The sequence below is a fragment of the Glycine max genome, chromosome 13 (genome assembly GCF_000004515.6).
Source record: "Glycine max cultivar Williams 82 chromosome 13, Glycine_max_v4.0, whole genome shotgun sequence".
Classification (NCBI taxonomy): Eukaryota; Viridiplantae; Streptophyta; class Magnoliopsida; order Fabales; family Fabaceae; genus Glycine; species Glycine max.
In genome coordinates, this window is record NC_038249.2 from 42,825,621 (window position 1) to 42,842,492 (window position 16,872).

The 16,872-nt window shown below is 32.4% G+C and overlaps 2 protein-coding genes across 2 annotated transcripts; one reads left to right on the forward strand and one right to left on the reverse strand.

The window, feature by feature from the left end:
* Positions 1–273: 273 nt before the first annotated feature.
* On the reverse strand, positions 274–2,053 carry LOC100499786 (uncharacterized). Its single transcript, NM_001249095.2, is given in 3 exon segments — positions 274–829; positions 1,693–1,773; positions 1,929–2,053. A coding segment is annotated over 1 exon segment (414 nt). The 5' UTR covers positions 784–829; positions 1,693–1,773; positions 1,929–2,053; the 3' UTR covers positions 274–369.
* Positions 2,054–7,991: 5,938 nt separating this feature from the next.
* Positions 7,992–15,712, forward strand: LOC100810427 (probable E3 ubiquitin-protein ligase ARI7). Its single transcript, XM_003543509.4, has 15 exons — positions 7,992–8,415; positions 8,872–8,996; positions 9,110–9,215; positions 9,344–9,434; positions 9,625–9,797; positions 10,162–10,266; positions 10,356–10,444; positions 11,623–11,730; positions 13,088–13,178; positions 13,300–13,389; positions 13,536–13,583; positions 14,076–14,147; positions 14,371–14,470; positions 14,554–14,680; positions 15,101–15,712. The coding sequence occupies exons 1-15, from the start codon at positions 8,239–8,241 to the stop codon at positions 15,366–15,368; spliced, it is 1,770 nt and encodes a 589-aa protein (XP_003543557.1). The 5' UTR covers positions 7,992–8,238; the 3' UTR covers positions 15,369–15,712.
* Positions 15,713–16,872: the final 1,160 nt, after the last annotated feature.

Consider the following 16,872-nt stretch of genomic DNA (forward strand, 5'->3'; position numbering starts at 1 on the left):
GAAGCATCATTTCATTTAGTGGACCTTGGGATGATCTGATGATGAAAGGAGAGGGAGCATAAAAATTAAATTGAAAGTCAAAGTAGAAAAGATTAAATTCGAAGTGTTACAGCATTATAAGACAACAACCAGCATTGTAAACTCTCAAATTCATGATTGAAATAAAGAAAAAAGGAATTAATGATAGGGTATCACCAAATGCAGCCCCTCAAATCAGACTCACCGAGGAAAAAGGAAACTAAAAATGGGAATAAAGAAACAAAACAAGTAAACAAAATAAATGATACTACGCCTCACTTCCTATCTTCTCATGAATTTTGACTGATAATATGGAAAAGGAAGAAAGCTATTGCACAACTTTTACTATCCTTACTTGCACTGCACACCTGCTTCAGCAGCTCGACGGGGCGTGCTTTTGCGCCTGCTTCCATTATGCCTAAAACCATTGGCCTTTGTCAACTCATCAGTGGTGCTTGTTCCATTGCCAATGCTATTTTCTTTCTCAACTGAGTCTAATTTCTCTTTTACCTGTGAGTTTCGCTTTCTTTTCCTTCCATTTTCAGTTGCAGTGGGGCTTTTCATCTCTTTGTAAGCGGTTCCATTCTTAACATTGTCACTGTCGTCTTCTATTTTCTCTACCTCTTCTTCATCAAAGTCGTCCTTTAGCGGTTTTTGTGGCCTCCCTCTTCTCTTTTGCGTGGGAACTTTTTCATCCTCGCCACTCGCTGGATCCTCAAAATTGGCAACAGTTAGTTTTTTACCCTTTCCTCTACCTCTACCCATGGTTTTAAAATCCTTGGAAAATATGTGATCATGCAAACAAGGATATCTGCAAAAAAAATAAAAAGATGGGCACAATGGCACATACTATAATGTTCAATAGAGGTACAATAGGATTCTTAATCAGCTCAAATTTAGTCAGGTTGGAGTAGCTTCATTAGGAGAGATAGAGGTAAAGTCATTTATCCAACAAACATATGCATAAAGAGGTAAAGTCATGACTAAAAAAGGCTTGCGCAAACTCAAGCTTAAAAGCCTCCAGAGCATTAACTAAAAAATGAATATCTGATCCGAAATAATACAGTCTCCCATTTTATTTTATCTAGAAAGAAAAAGACTTTTCCTACCCAATTGTTCTTGCACTTGCACACTTCTATTCACCTAGAGCAAACCAGTAAACTGTATTTACAGGGTTTGATATTTCAGAGAAACAATCCAAAATTCCAAATGCAAAATACTCCATTTTTTTAGCACTATAGAGTATAGAACAAAACTTCTGATTGGTCTTTAAAAAAGCTGAAAGCCAGGTAAAAGCGATGCATCTTCCCAAAAACTATTTAAAAAAAAAAGAAAAAAAGATTAGGGTATATAAGAACACAACAAGAGAAAATGACAGTTCAATGAAATTGTAAATCAATTGAGAAATAATGAACAAAATTAGTTTCTAATCTTGAACATAAAGAATCTGCAGAAGATTCATAATAAACCATGAAAGTAATAAGCTTGTAATAGGAAAGAAATGATAACAATCGAAATCCACAAAATTTTCACCTTAAACTTTCGAACCCCATAAATCGAAAAGCACTAAAAACAAAACCGGGCAAAAGAAACGCATATTTCAATCCAAAATTCAGCTAAAATAAGAACAGAAAATAGAAAGAAATAACAAAAAATATATATGTAAATACTAACCAGAAATGAGGATACAAGGATTGGCATATCCAGCATGAGACTCAAGGAATGGAATCTGCTAAAGCCCTCAAAAGAAGAACTCTAGAATAAGCAACAACCAGAGAGTTATTATCTATTGAGAAGCAAGTAGATTCGAATAGTAAAAAGCTCAAAAACATAAAAGATTTCAAAAGGGTAGAAGAAAAATAAAAACACAAAGCACTATGATCTGAAGATGAAGAAGAAATAAGCAATACCCAGATGATGAAACATTGAGATTGAGTAAATTAATAAAGAATTGGGCTTTAGAGAGTTTAAGCTTCAATGAAAGAGTGTGGCTTGTGAGAAACAACGGGCCAAATGAAACAGGCGAAGTAGGGATAGAAAGAAAGAAAGAGGAGCGTTGTGTTTAATAGATATTTGTTTGTCTATTGGTTCTTGACTCTGTGACTCTGTACACTGAGGTGTATTATTTATTTATTTTATGCTTATATCCGTCAGTGTAAAGCGTGAACAAAATTAAATCCCCAGGGCCACTTTGGTAATTTGAAACCAAAGTGCTTATTTAGATAAAAAAAAAACCGTGTACCATGTAACAGCTACATAGTAATTTAACCGCTAGTGCTTGTGTTCCGTGCTTACGTGTGTTGGGGTCTATATAGCTTAAGTTGAGTCATGAATGCATGTCGAACTCCGAAATGCAGATTGCAGGGTATCGTATCTGTAGTGTAAAGTGTCTCCCAACAACGATAACTGAAACCTAGGTAATTGGAAAATGGGACATTCCCTACAAACAATTAGCTACTACTGTGTGACGCGAGCCATTGCTATTAGGGACATAGATTATTGCATTACATCATCGATAGCAATGTGATGTAAGTGGAATTGAGAGTGTTTATGCGACTTGTTTATTCTAATGGTAACAAAAAAACATTATGGGAATTTGTAAAGCGTATTTCCATTTTGGAATTAGATTTGTGGTCTCTATTCAATTTTGCTCCTCATAGGTGATAAGCAAAATCATTTTTAACAAGTGACTGAATTGACATTACTTTATTCATAATATATATACACGTCTTTACACTATACAAAATTAAATTATTAATATGATGTGGCGATATAATAAATTATTTAGGTTATAAAAAAATATTCAGACTGCATGTGTGCATATTTGCTAATTATATATGTGAAGATTTAAATGGTATGGGTGCAGAAAATTGTAAGAATGACAATAGAGACGACAAATGAGATGAAAATGTAAATTTGATTTTTTCAACTCAAACGTTAGCTGGAGTTTTGGGCTGATGAATATGAATTATTACCCAACCAAGTGAGGATCTTAGGGCACACTGACGTTATATATATATATATATATATATAATTCACTAAGGGAATATTTGTTTTACAGGTAGATTTTTTTTTAATACTGGAAATACAAGAGAGAAAAAATCCCGTATTTATCACAAAGTAATAAATTAACTAATTCTGGATATATATTTTACCACATAATATTGAAGCTCTCATAATAGTTACTTACTACGAAGAGACTTTCTTCTCGTGCCTTAGTATAACTCATTCTCTCTCATTCTCCCTTGCTTTTTTTTTTTTTTAATCTCATGGATGGTTCCAATCACCGATCTTTTCTCTCATTTTTCTAATTTCCCCCCAATAAAGCTTAAAAAATCCAACCTCACATTCTCGTTGTATAAAATAAAATACATTTTAATTATTAGAATAAAGTGATTATGTTATATATCTTACAAGATATGAAATCTGATAATAATAGGCTAAATAATAATAAATCATAAGTAAATCTTATACACGAATTTTCCTAACTTTGTACTATTTTTTGTTTGTGTGTGCGTGTGTGTGGTTGAATACAAAAATAAAACACCCAGTTCAAAATCTGTTATTTTTAGGTTAAATGGACTGTTTGAAGACAAGTTCACCATTGTTTTTGGACCAATAAATCGGCCCACTTGTTTAACTATGGCCGTAATTCAGTCACGATTTAAATAATAAAAATATGGTATTTTTATTAGCTCGGTAGAAGTAATAAATAAGCTTTGAAAGCATTACTTTATGTCTTTTTAATTCTTTCATTACCTTTTCAGAATTGATGTTAGCCAAACTAATACCTAATTACAAATACAAAATCATGGGTTGATCAAATGATACGATATAGCAGGATCCTTGTTCCTCATTGTTTTGTTGGGCTCCTAAACTAAGCTACAAAAATGTAGTTATAGATTATTGTAAATAACACAGACACAAAAAGAGACCTTTTTTTTTTGTGTGTATATTTTTACTTTGCTCAATAACAGATACTAAAAAGAGACCATTCTATGTGCAAATGTGAACAAAGTAAATATAACATTTTACAGTATTTGGATAATTAATTGGCTATTTGTTTAGTTGAAATAATCAACTAACCAATGCTGATTTAATTAAAGCAAGATTATTTTTACTTGATAAGAAACATCAAATTTTATTCTTAACAGGGGCGAGCCATAAAAAAAAAATCATCTAACAATTATATTTCATTATTTTTTATACAATTTTTCTTTATAATTTAATGTTCCAATATGTTAAATATTTACATTAATAAACCACCGGAACACAAAACATCTTTTTTATATGTCATGGAAATAAATTAATGATTGAGTTTATATTAATTTTCAACAATTTTCTTTTCAATGTACACTAATAAATAATCAATAAATATTTTTTCTTTCATTTTATTACAAAGTAGTATTTGTTACTAAGATATTAAATATCATATTTAAAAATTCCTTTCTTGTGATGTTTCTCTCTTTCAACTTTTGACTCTTGTCAATTTTGCAGGCTCATGCAACTCACTACTAATATTATGTATTTTTTTAAAATTATAATAATCTTCAATCAATCAAATAACCTTGGTTATACGAGATTTAAAAAATAAGGATTCTTTCAACAGTAAAAAATAAAGTTTAACAATGAGGTATTAACAAAAGAAAAAAAACTAATTATATAATAACTAAAATTTGATGAGATATAATATTTAGATAAAAATTTCTTTAAAAAATAAAATTACTATTGATTTTATAATTTAAAAAAGTTGGGATAAAAATTAATTATATAATAACTAAAATTTGATAAAATATAATATTGAGATAAGATTTCTTTTAAAAAAATAAGATTACCATGTATTTTATAATCTAAGAAGAAGTTTAGAGATAAAAATTAATTATATGATGAAATTATAATAAAATATAATATTCAGTTTCAAATAATTTTTTTTTTACTATTAAAGCAATATAGTTCAATTGATTAAAAAAAGTATGTGTGAGTGTTACAAATCTTTTAGTATTGTTTTTTATTTTTACTGATAAAAGAAATCATATTTTATATTGAATAAAAATTAGATTTTTTATAATAAATAAATAATAATCTATTTTTAATTGGAAAAAAAATCAAAGAAACCAAGTTTCCGTCCTTTCCGATAGATATGTACTTATATTAAATACTTTAAAAGTAAAATTTTATCATTTATAATAATTATATTTAACTCCAATAGAATTGTATTTGGTGAAAATTATACGTATAATATATTTTTTTTTATAACAATCAACATCTTTATTTCGAAAGTTCAAGAACAAAGACGATTAGAATCAGAGGGAAGAAGAGAAAGAATTGAAGCACTCAAGTCAAACTTCATTTTCAAAATTTTGAAATAGTCAGGCAGAAAAGTGTTCTTAAGTAGAATAAAAAGAAATGCATGTGAAGCAATGAATCAAATGCAGATAAAGGCCATCAACAATTAAAATAAGAGAGGAAAAAATGGAAGGAAAATGAATGGAACAAAGACTAGACACGTGACTAAGCCGAATTATTGTTTTACTAAATGTTAAGAAATCCTACATTTGCATTTCCGGTTATAATTGTGTCTAATATCTCTGACATGTTCCCAAACTTATTGAATTTTAGAAATGCAATTGTTACCTAAGGACTCCAGACAATATCAGAAAACATAATGTTAACAGACATTCAGAAGGTCTTGTAAAGAAGGTACATCCACATCTTATAATTAAGAAAGTGTAGTTAAGTTCACACGCTTGTTTGGCTTTTGGATGTCAGCAAAGGCATTCTAGTCCTTACCTTAATCCCATGTTATATCTTAATTTCTGGCCCTAATATAAAATTTCCATTCAAGCTTTTGATTACTTATCCGGAACAAGAATAAAAATAAAAGCCAGAACAAAAACAAAGGAAATGAAGCGGAGAAAGCATCAAGCAATTCAGGGACGTCATTACTGCAAGAGCAGATGATTTGCCAAAAATTTCGTTTTGCTTTTAAGTTGAGTTATTTTTTTTTTCTTTTATCATGCGTGAGAGTATTTATTAATTTATCAATGAATAATTTCTTTTAAAAATTATATTTAATCATTTTTATAATTTTTTTTTCTGTTTAAGAATTCTAAGTGTAATTTCACTTTGATCATCCACATATTAGATCACATTAAATTATTTAAAATTACATTAAAATAAAAATTATTGTATTTGTTATTAAATCTTTACAAATTTTATCGTGTGATTCTTTTCCTAAATTCATACGTGTTTTCAGCAGGTCTTTTTGTAATCGATTTGTCTAAAAATGTGTACTCATGTTTGTCTACCTAGGCAAACATTTGATGACATTGTCATCTTGCTTCTTTGTCTAGGCGTTATCCAAGTTAGCTCAAGTGTGATGAAACATTTATTCTTATGTAAAAATTAAATTTGAATAACTTTTGTGTTCAATAAAAACAATTTAGAACACTAATATCCTAATAAATATTGTTTTACCTCAAATTTGCAAATGCTTACTGTATACACCAAGTTATGCAAAGTTTTTGTAGTTTCATTCTTCTTTTTTTTTTTCTGTTATAACTTGATGCGTTTTTTGCTTGAACTAATCAAATTCAATTCGATAAAATAAAACTAGCAATTAAACTAGAACAATCTCAATTCACATCGACAGTGTTTATAATTCCATTCTTGGACATATGTACCCACCCTGACATATAGCAGTATCATTTTGTCCTAATCATTCCAATTTCATATGCTCAAATAAACCAAAAGCACCAACAGATAAAAAACCAGTTTATCAAAACATAAGAATCGTGGAATATTTGTCCACGACAAAGACACCTGAAAGCCTTCCATAATACAAAGCAACATCAACTTGAGTCTTTCAGTTATCACAAATGGACACATGTCTAGCTATATGCTTTCAAAAGAGTGGAAAACATCGATCAACCTATAGCTACAGCATTTGTTTTGATTCTTGCATCAAACGAATTTATCCCAGTTGCATCTTCAACTTCAAGATTTAAATTAATTTGAAAACCAAAGCCATTTGATTGGATCAAAAGTTTCGATAGGTTTTTAATACTTAGTAACTTTAATTTGATGATCCCTTTTACCCAGCCTGAATACATGCCCCAAGTTTTATATGTCACGATACAACACGACCATTGATTCTCTTTTTGTTTTTGAAGTCGCTGCGGAATCAAATGTATAATCAATCTGGTTCTTATACAAGTATTTTTGTTCTTGTCATTGCAATTTGGTTTTGACTAGTATTTTCTTTTTCTTTTTTACCGACTCTTGTTTACATTTTGTTGGTTAACAGGTCAAAAGAATGAAAAGGAAGAGAGAGAGATTGGGTACATGAAAGAAATGCACCCTTGTAAGATTATGTTAAAATTTTGCATTAAATGTAAGATAAATATTTTTTTAAAATAAAAGAACAAGTGATCAAATTTTTTTAAAATTTAAATATGTATTTGAAACGGATTTCTGATATACATGCAGTTACAATTTATTAAGTCATCCAATTAATATTAATATCATAAAAGAATACTGAGAGCATATTTAAATTTTGAAGATAAAATCTATATTTAAAATTAGTTTATAATGTTTAGTTACTCCTTACTAAGCCATTCGATTATAATCATCATGGTTTGAATTATTTTAGAAATTAATAAATTTATCATACATGAATAAATATAATTAAATAAAAGTATAATTTTTTTTACTATCAACACATAACCATTTTTAAAATAATCAAAATTAAAAAGAATTATTTTCTATAAGAATCAAAAAATTAATTTGTATCTGAAAGTGTACCATTTTATGGATCATGCCACTCTTTATGAAATTTAATCTCTATCAATTTGAAAAAAATATAACCTAATTGTCTCTACAACATTTTGGGCAACTTCCAGTTTTGCCCACGAAACTCTTTTCCTTCCATGTTACTGCCTATTAATTCCTATCACACCTGCCACAATCACAATCTTCAGTATTATTATAAATAAAAAAGAAATATTTATTTATATTTTATCACCGTAATATTATTGTTCCAATTTCCAAACCTCTAGTTAGTTGTTAGGAGGAGAAAGGATCAAAAGGAAGAAGCATCACCATAAAGCAAGACACTTTTTTCCTCTTCATTCCTTCCTTCACCTTCTTCGTTGCTTGCGGTGCCCTAGATTTTCTCTATCCTTTCAATCGTTCCCGAATTCCCTCCCGCTAGGGTTTCCCATGGATTCCGAGGACGATATGCACGACGCCAACGATGTGGAGTCCCTTGACGACGATTTCTACAGTGGCGAGACCGAGGACGCTCCCATGGATTACTACAGTGACTACGACGACGAAGCTGACGATTACTTCGACGATGCTGACGATTCTGACCGGGTTGAGTCTCGCCGCCCTGAGGTAGGTCTTCTCCCCTGCTCACCATCGCTGTCTCAATTGAATTTCTGTTCTCTGTATTGTTCAGTTGAGCTGTGCGTGTTCTTGTTGCCTGTTTTCACCAACTGTGAAGAATTGAAGTAATTGGACTCTTGCGGTGGAGGATTTTGCTGCACTCAATCATGGATGTAAAGGGATACCGTTGAAGCTTTATGATTGATTCTTAATAAATTTTTGGAACTATACTAGTGTGTGTGGTTGGTAGGGCAGGAATATGTGCTTAATTGATCTTGATAAGCATGCTGATAATAGATTAATAGTAATAATCATTTGTTGGATTCACTCTTATGGATATATGATCATATGAGTGCTGTAATTCCTCGTCCAAGACATACGGTGTTCCCATGTTACGTGTGTCTCTATTTGTTTCTGCAATCATATTATCCTTATCTGATTGACGGATCCCTGTTTGGATTTCAGCAAAACTTTACAATATTGAGGGAATTGGATATCCGGCAAAGGCAGGAGGATGACATAGCTAGAGTAGCGGCAGTTCTTTCCATACCGCGGGTTTCTGCGAGCATCCTACTTCGTCACTACAACTGGTAAATTTGTCATCTGTTGACCTTGTATTGGCTTATTTTCCATTGCAGTTTTGTGTGATATGTAAAGCTTTGGATCTTTAATTGTACTGAAGGAGAGTGAATTGGTAATGCAGGAGTGTTAGTAAGGTGCATGATGCTTGGTTTGCTGATGAAGATCAAGTCCGGAAAACAGTTGGTTTGTTGGAGAAGCCAGTTTTCCAGAATTCTAATACTAGAGAGGTGAGACATGGTTGTTTGGGCTTTAAAATAGGTCTACTAATGTTGAAATTTCTTGTCTTATGCTGCTTGGACTTCATTTAATCTTCAGTAATTGAATTATCTCACATTTTTCCCTCTCTTGTGGTCAGCTTACTTGTGGCATCTGTTTTGAAATGTATCCTCGTGCACGGGTTGAATCTGCTGCTTGTGGCCACCCTTACTGCTATTCATGCTGGGCAGGTATTACTTGTGTATCATCCTTGTGTTCTTTGGTGGCTACAGATACTATCTGGAATCGTTAATAAATCATGGCTTGCTCTTTTGCTTTTTTTTTCTTTGGTTATAGTGCCAATACATGTATCATTTAATATTATTTCTTCATTTTGTTATATCATGTTCTTATGTTCTTATATCCTTTGTGACATGCTAGGATATATTGGCACATCAATTAATGATGGTCCGGGATGTTTGGTGCTGAGATGTCCTGATCCCTCTTGTGGTGCTGCTGTTGGTCAAGATATGATTAACCTTTTAGCATCTGATGAAGATAAAGAGAAGTATGACCGTTACCTTCTCAGATCTTATATTGAAGACAACAAGAAGGTATGTGGTAGATATTGAATTTGGACATCGATAATGATGGTAAAGGTATTTAGTACCTTCTCAGATCTTATAGTACTGCCAATTGCAGTCTTGTATTTGATTTGTTGACATTTTTTGCCCAATTTATGCATTCACAACTCTTCATGTGTTGATTTGAGTATTAACCACAATATTATCACCTGGGTACATATGGCTATGAATTCCTAAAATTTTGTGATTAATGGTCCATTAGTTCAATACGATGTTACCCTACCTTTATGGCTATAGATGGGGTTCTATACTTAATATTTTTGACATCTTTCTCTATTTCAATGTCTTACTGGCATAATTATCTTATTTCTTCTGCTCTCTCTGTTCTGTGTAGACCAAGTGGTGTCCTGCTCCAGGTTGTGAATATGCAGTTACTTTTGATGCTGGCAGTGGAAATTATGATGTATCTTGCCTCTGTTCATATAGCTTTTGCTGGAATGTAAGTTATATATGGATTGTTTCAGATTTTTATAGCATTGCATTTTAAAATATTTATATTCTGCTAACTATTGTGTTTTGGATCTACAGTGCACAGAGGAGGCTCACCGTCCAGTTGACTGTGGCACTGTTTCAAAGTGGATTTTGAAAAATAGTGCTGAATCTGAAAACATGAACTGGTACAAAATATATATTGACATCTGTAGATACTATTTTCTTGCCTATAATCCTTTGGGACATTTTATTTAGTGTCTGCTGTGATGTACTGATTGTCCCTTTTTTTTTTTTTTTTTGCTCAGCAAAAATAATATATTATAATATAAAATAGTACCAGGGGTACTAGTTGATACAGCTAAAAAGTCATGTCATACGAAAATAGGATACAGACATATAAATCACAACCTGAAAAACCCACAGTACAGATAGGGAATGAAACTAGACTATATTCCTAAACTGATTGTCCCTTTTTTAGTTGCCATAAGAAATTATAATATTTGATGCCTAATTTATGTCAAGGTCAATGAGTTTGCTGACTTATTTTGAATGGCTCTAGTCTGCCAATGCCTTCTTATATGGGCTATATGCTAGAATTTGTCTTCAACTGAATCTTGATAAGCAGCTTACACCAGGGCTTATATAACTTAATTACACAACACTAAAGATGAGCAAAATTATACAACACTGTTCAAATATAAAAATACTCCTGGTGTTTAATTATATTGAGATGTATTTATTCTTGTTAAGAAATAGGACACAGGAATTGAGGGGGTAAAAATGTTTGGGATTTTTTTTTCTATTTCTGCCAATTCGTCCTCAACTGTACTCGAGAACCAAGCATAGGAACAAACTTTGGACAACTTGATTACCTACTATTTGTGAGATAAGAGTATATGAAAAATATCTCACAATATCAATTTATCTTAGAGTCTTAGACTATTGTATAGTATCTTAGATGATCTCTTAAGATTGCCTTTCATATTTTCTACTACTTCATGATTTCTTTCCTTAGTTGATTTGATTGATTAGGTTTAAGAGTATAAATACGGATCAGTGTTTTATATTTTTAATTTCAGTTTACATCTTTTTCATCAAATCAAAGTGAATTTTTCTTTTCTACCTTCTCTAAGTAAATCCTCATAATTTCACAATGACTTATGATTTTGTCTTGTGAGATTGATATTGAACATTTTGTTTATAATGTACGGTTATATACCAATTGTGTAATATATTTCAAGCTATTCTTCATTGTTTCTCTGAATCGTATGATTTAATGTCCTTTGTATACACTGCTATACTGTTATTTTTTGGAGATTTAGTCTTGAGGCCCTGAGCTAACTGTTAATTTAATGACTTTCAGGATACTTGCTAACTCAAAACCATGTCCCAAGTGCAAGCGACCAATTGAAAAAAACCAAGGGTGCATGCATATGACATGTACTCCTCCTTGTAAATTTGAGTTTTGCTGGTATGTTTTTTTTCCATGATTATTTTGCTTGCTTCCATTGTTTTTCTTCTTCCTTTCATTGGGATGAATGATACGTTTATATTTGCGCCTTTAGCATGGGTAACAGCTCATTGTAACTCATTGACAAGTGTACCAATTCGTCTTAAGTAGTAAAATTTACTCGGAAGTCCAAGTGTCGAATCCATATGGACTTTGTTTGTACTTGAGTTGATGTATACCCAATTTGCAAGCAGAAGATAAGGAAGAAGAAAGAAGGAATTGAAAAATAAAAGTAAAAAATAACAAGATTAAATGTAAATGATAACTTCAGAATTTAAATATGTTAGGGCCTAACATGCTTAACTACCCTTGATGCAATATTAACGTGTTTATCTATTTAATGTTATTTCAATTTCCACCCATATCTACTACGATACTCAACATTGACCCCTCATGATAAAGAGCCTAATTTATCTATTCTTTCTCCCAAATTCTTTTGCAAAGATAAAACAGTAAATTGCATGAAGTTTGGAGATGTATGCCTAGACAAAACAAGATCACTCTATCCCTAACAATGAGTTGTTTAGATGCTCTTTCTCAATTCTTTAGAAATTATCATTTTCCAATATATAATTTCTAAACAAATGCATGGATGATCAGACCATACTATACAATGAAGAGCAAAAAATAGACAATAGAACAGAAATTGCATTTAATATAGTAAAAGAAGTTACATTACAGGGGTGTTGGCTACTAGGCTCCCAACAGAGGGGGTTTAACCTCTCGTTGTCATGAAAGACTTTACACTTTAGGGGTTAATGTAGATAGAAGAAGAAAATGGATGGTAATAGAACGAGGGGAGAATGGCTAGAGAGAGAGGGATTTTCCCTAAGAGAGATGCTTAGACTTTGGGTGTATTCAATAGAGAGTTCTTAGTCTTGGTGTGTCTTTCTCCTTTGCTTTCTACTTCTTTTATAGGCATAAGGTAACTTAAAATTCACGCGATCCCGCGCTAAGCGGGCTTTCTGGGCTTAGTGAGTATGGCGATGATCACGCGCTTAGCGCAGGATTTGCGCTAAGCGTGCCTTTGAGCTTCTTCGTGGGCCTTCTTTGCGCTAAGCTTGCACTGACCCAATCTTCAACTTTTTATTCAAGTTTTTACATCAATTCTTTTGAATCTTACTAGTCAAAAATTAAAATAATATTAAAATCCTCATTATTTCATTAAAAACAACATTATAGTAGAGGAATTGTAATCATTCTTAAGTCAAAATTGACTATCAATTAAACTCAAACTTCGCAGTTATCACTCATTATTTTCAAACAACTTGAGCTTGTGAGAAGTTTTACTGAACTTGATATATTTCTATCTACATAGGCTATGCCTTGGTGCATGGTCAGACCATGGTGAAAGGACTGGTGGATTTTATGCTTGCAATCGTTATGAAGCAGCTAAACAAGAGGGAGTGGTAAGGGAATTAGAAATACTCTACTTCATTGGTTCAGGTTTCATGATACCATTAACCTACTGCCCCTGGCATATATTTTGATAACGATATCTTCTTCTGAACTAAATGTTGTTGCATGTAGTATGATGAAACTGAAAGAAGAAGAGAAATGGCAAAGAATTCATTGGAGAGATACACACATTATTATGAGCGGTGGGCCAGCAACCAATCTGTATGCACTACTCCATACTTTTCCTATTCAGTATCGTATATCTCTATTTTTTTATATACAATTTCCAAATTCTTCACAGTTTAATCTTTAGTTTGCTAGAATTCCTTTGGTGTAAGAGTATATAATTAATTTTCTCTTTCTTACAGTCAAGGCAAAAAGCTCTTGCAGATCTACACCAGATGCAAACTGTTCATGTATGTTATACATACTTTTCTTTTTGTTTTCACCCGTCTTCCCCCCTCCCTCCTCTTCCCAAAGTTTTTGTTTTAGCTTGTGTGTTATTTTGACAACTGAAGTGAACTGCACTAGGCAAATCTGTTTTCTAAGCTTGTTTTCCAACATTCAGGAATAATGGAATGTGATGTTGCAAATTTTAATTTTCCTTGTAATAAATCAGTAAAGTAAAAATGTTAAATTATTCATTCTTTCATTGTAATAAAGAATTGAACCTTGGAATAATTTTTTGTTATATAATTAAACTGACTAAAAATAACTAGCCCAGGTCTTAACCTTTCCAGCATTCCTCATAGTTGCAATTCTTTTTTTCTTAAAAACCATTTTGCTTCTTTCTTAAAAATATAACTTCTGCTGGATTGCTTAGGCACTTTCTTGCATATAAGTAGAGCTTAATATCTTTTTCTAGGAATTGTAAAATTGTCTAGTAATTGCCATTTTTCCTTTGGCAGATTGAGAAGCTTAGTGATACACAGTGCCAGCCTGAATCACAGCTTAAGTTCATAACAGAGGCCTGGTTACAGGTAAATGAAGCTTATAGTTTTGGAGTTGGTATAATAAATTATAAAATTTGTATAATTGTTTTATGAAGCTTTTACATGTTTTTGGACTGTGAGTAGTCAGTTTTTGTTCCCTAGGGCACAAATGACGTCACTGTTAATTGAACTGTTTTCTGAAGGTGATCATATGGATGTTTTTGACAGTTGTAAAATGGAGGGCTTTATAATTTCTATTTCATGTTGGCAGATAGTTGAATGCAGGAGGGTGCTGAAATGGACATATTCATATGGGTACTATTTACCGGAGCATGAACATGCTAAAAAACAGTTCTTTGAGTACTTACAAGGTTTTATTCTTCAACTAGAATCTTAGTTTGAAATGTCTTGCATTTGTGGCAGTTCCCCTACAAGCGATTTTTTTTCCCTACAGGTGAGGCAGAATCTGGTTTGGAGAGACTTCATCAATGTGCTGAAAAGGAACTACAGCTATTCCTGAATGCTGATGGCCCATCTAAAGAATTCAATGACTTTCGCACTAAACTAGCTGGATTGACCAGGTAGATGTTCCAGATTTTAAGTATTCCTCATGCTGTCTTTTTATTTATTTTTTATTTTCTTGTGTTGTGATTGAAGTTTGACTTTAAATTGGTTATTTAACTTATGTTTTCCTCTAGTTTCTTTGTAAAAGTGACATGCTATGAACATCTTATTTTGGAATTAGCTGTGCTAAATCTACAGCCTCAAGTTGGAATATGGTGATGACAAAAATACATTTTGTATATTACACATACTCCAAAAAAATCTATTCTTAGTGTTTAGTTTCTGGGGATTTGTCCCCTCCCTCTCCCCCCCCCCCCCCAATGTATATATCTCCCGTATGTCAATTCTCTTGGTCTATCAATTTGGTTTCAGTAGGACATCATTATTGATCCTTCCCAAATTGTGTTGTTTGGTTTCTAATCCTTTTGTTTTGGCAGTGTGACTAGAAACTACTTTGAGAATTTGGTTAGGGCATTAGAGAATGGTTTGGCTGATGTGGATAGTAATGGAGCTGCTTCCAGCAAAGCAACGAGCTCAAAAAATGCTGCTGGGAGCAGCAAGGGGAGAGGTGGAAGAGGAAAAGCGACTATTCGAACTATATCCAGCAGAATGACTGATGATAATCATTGGTCTTGTGAGCACTGTACCTATGCCAATGTTAAGTCTGCCACCACATGTCAAATGTGCAATCAACAGCGTCGATGAAACTTGGATCCTTCATTAGAAATACATGTCTTCTGCCTAAGGCCAATGCACCAAAAGCTGAAATGGAGTCCTTACTTTGGTTATATCATATGCTGGCTCCTTTTTGTAATGCTATTTACTGTGAAAGGGGCTTAAGTCGCTTAAGAAGGGTTATCCTGCTTGCACTCCTATTGAATACATCCCAATTTAATGTATATAATGTTTTATCATTAAAATTTTCGTATGGGGTTTCTGCAACAGGCTTCTGTAACCGAATATCTTATACAGCACATGCCGGAGATGAACACAAATGTGCTTGTTTGTATCCTGATTTCTTCTAGTAAATCTCTATGCAGCTTCTTTAATTTACCTTGAGTCAGTTGTGTATAAGCTTTGGGTTGGTTTTTTTTTTTTTTAAATGTCCGACAAATAAAGGGACTATTTGACAAATACCATACATTTTTGTCACTCAGATTTATAGCACCTGTGAACTTTAACTGGTTGATTTTTAGAAAGCTGATTGGTGAAGTTGTTAAGAGGATCCAAGCTTGCTCAGATTCCACAAATCCTGTGACTGACAAAACAACAGCAGGTTTAGTGACGGAAGAATAGTCAATAGTTAAGGATTCAACTATATATAGGAAGTCAAAGTTGTTGACTTTGAACTTGAAAGTTTTATAGTTTGGAACGACCTATGTCTAGTTAATGGCCCAGAGGCTAATATTAAAGACATTGACAAAATCAGGAGTCTTAAAAATTATTATTTTTTAAATTAAAATATATTCTCACTATTTTTTTTTTTTACTTAGTCTATCCATTTTATTTGGTCAATTTTTTTTTGTTCGAAGCATCATTTTTAGCATTTTATTAATGTTATCCTCTCTTTTCTCTTAAAATCAGGCATATTTAATCCATATCCTTCCTCCATATTCTTTCTCCTCTTTTTCGTGGTTCTCACTTGTGCGATTGTTCTATTAAGGGTACGTTTGAAATTCTGTTGGGAAGGCTGGGAACGGACGTTCAACAATGGATCTTCCCCCCTTGTTCTCTGAATGGCTGCTAGATTTGTTTCGTAAGGCATGCTTCAGCAAATTGATCGGGGAAAAAACTTGCACCAAATTGTACTATTTCTATCCCTTGGTCGTTGTGTCTCGGGAATTATTACTGTATTAAAAATATATTGGCGTGAGGCGAATAATGGTTTGTTTGATTCACCGTTTCATCACTAGAACAATCCAACACGAGAGAATGATCGATGTTCGTATTCTCGTGCATCGAAAAATGGGATAATACTTTTCCAAACACGCTATAAATTTTTCAAAATAGGCCTCTTACGGCTCCGTATATACCTCTTGCTCTCATATATGCTTTTGTATTATCGTAGAAATTAAGAAACTGATCAGAAACTCTAATAGCATGGACAGTCGTGAATTGGATAAAAATTATACATATACACAGTGAAATAAGTAGTCCCGAATAGAAAGAAAGAAAGAGAGCTGAAATATATTGAAAAGTGAACAAGATG

Excerpts from the sequence above, each read along its gene's own strand:
- LOC100810427 (XM_003543509.4), top strand. The coding sequence starts at position 8,239 with ATGGATTCCGAGGACGATATGCACGACGCCAACGATGTGGAGTCCCTT. Across the intron at positions 8,997-9,109 it reads CTACTTCGTCACTACAACTG|GAGTGTTAGTAAGGTGCATG; the intron begins GTAAATTTGTCA and ends TTGGTAATGCAG. Across the intron at positions 13,179-13,299 it reads CAGCTAAACAAGAGGGAGTG|TATGATGAAACTGAAAGAAG; the intron begins GTAAGGGAATTA and ends TGTTGCATGTAG.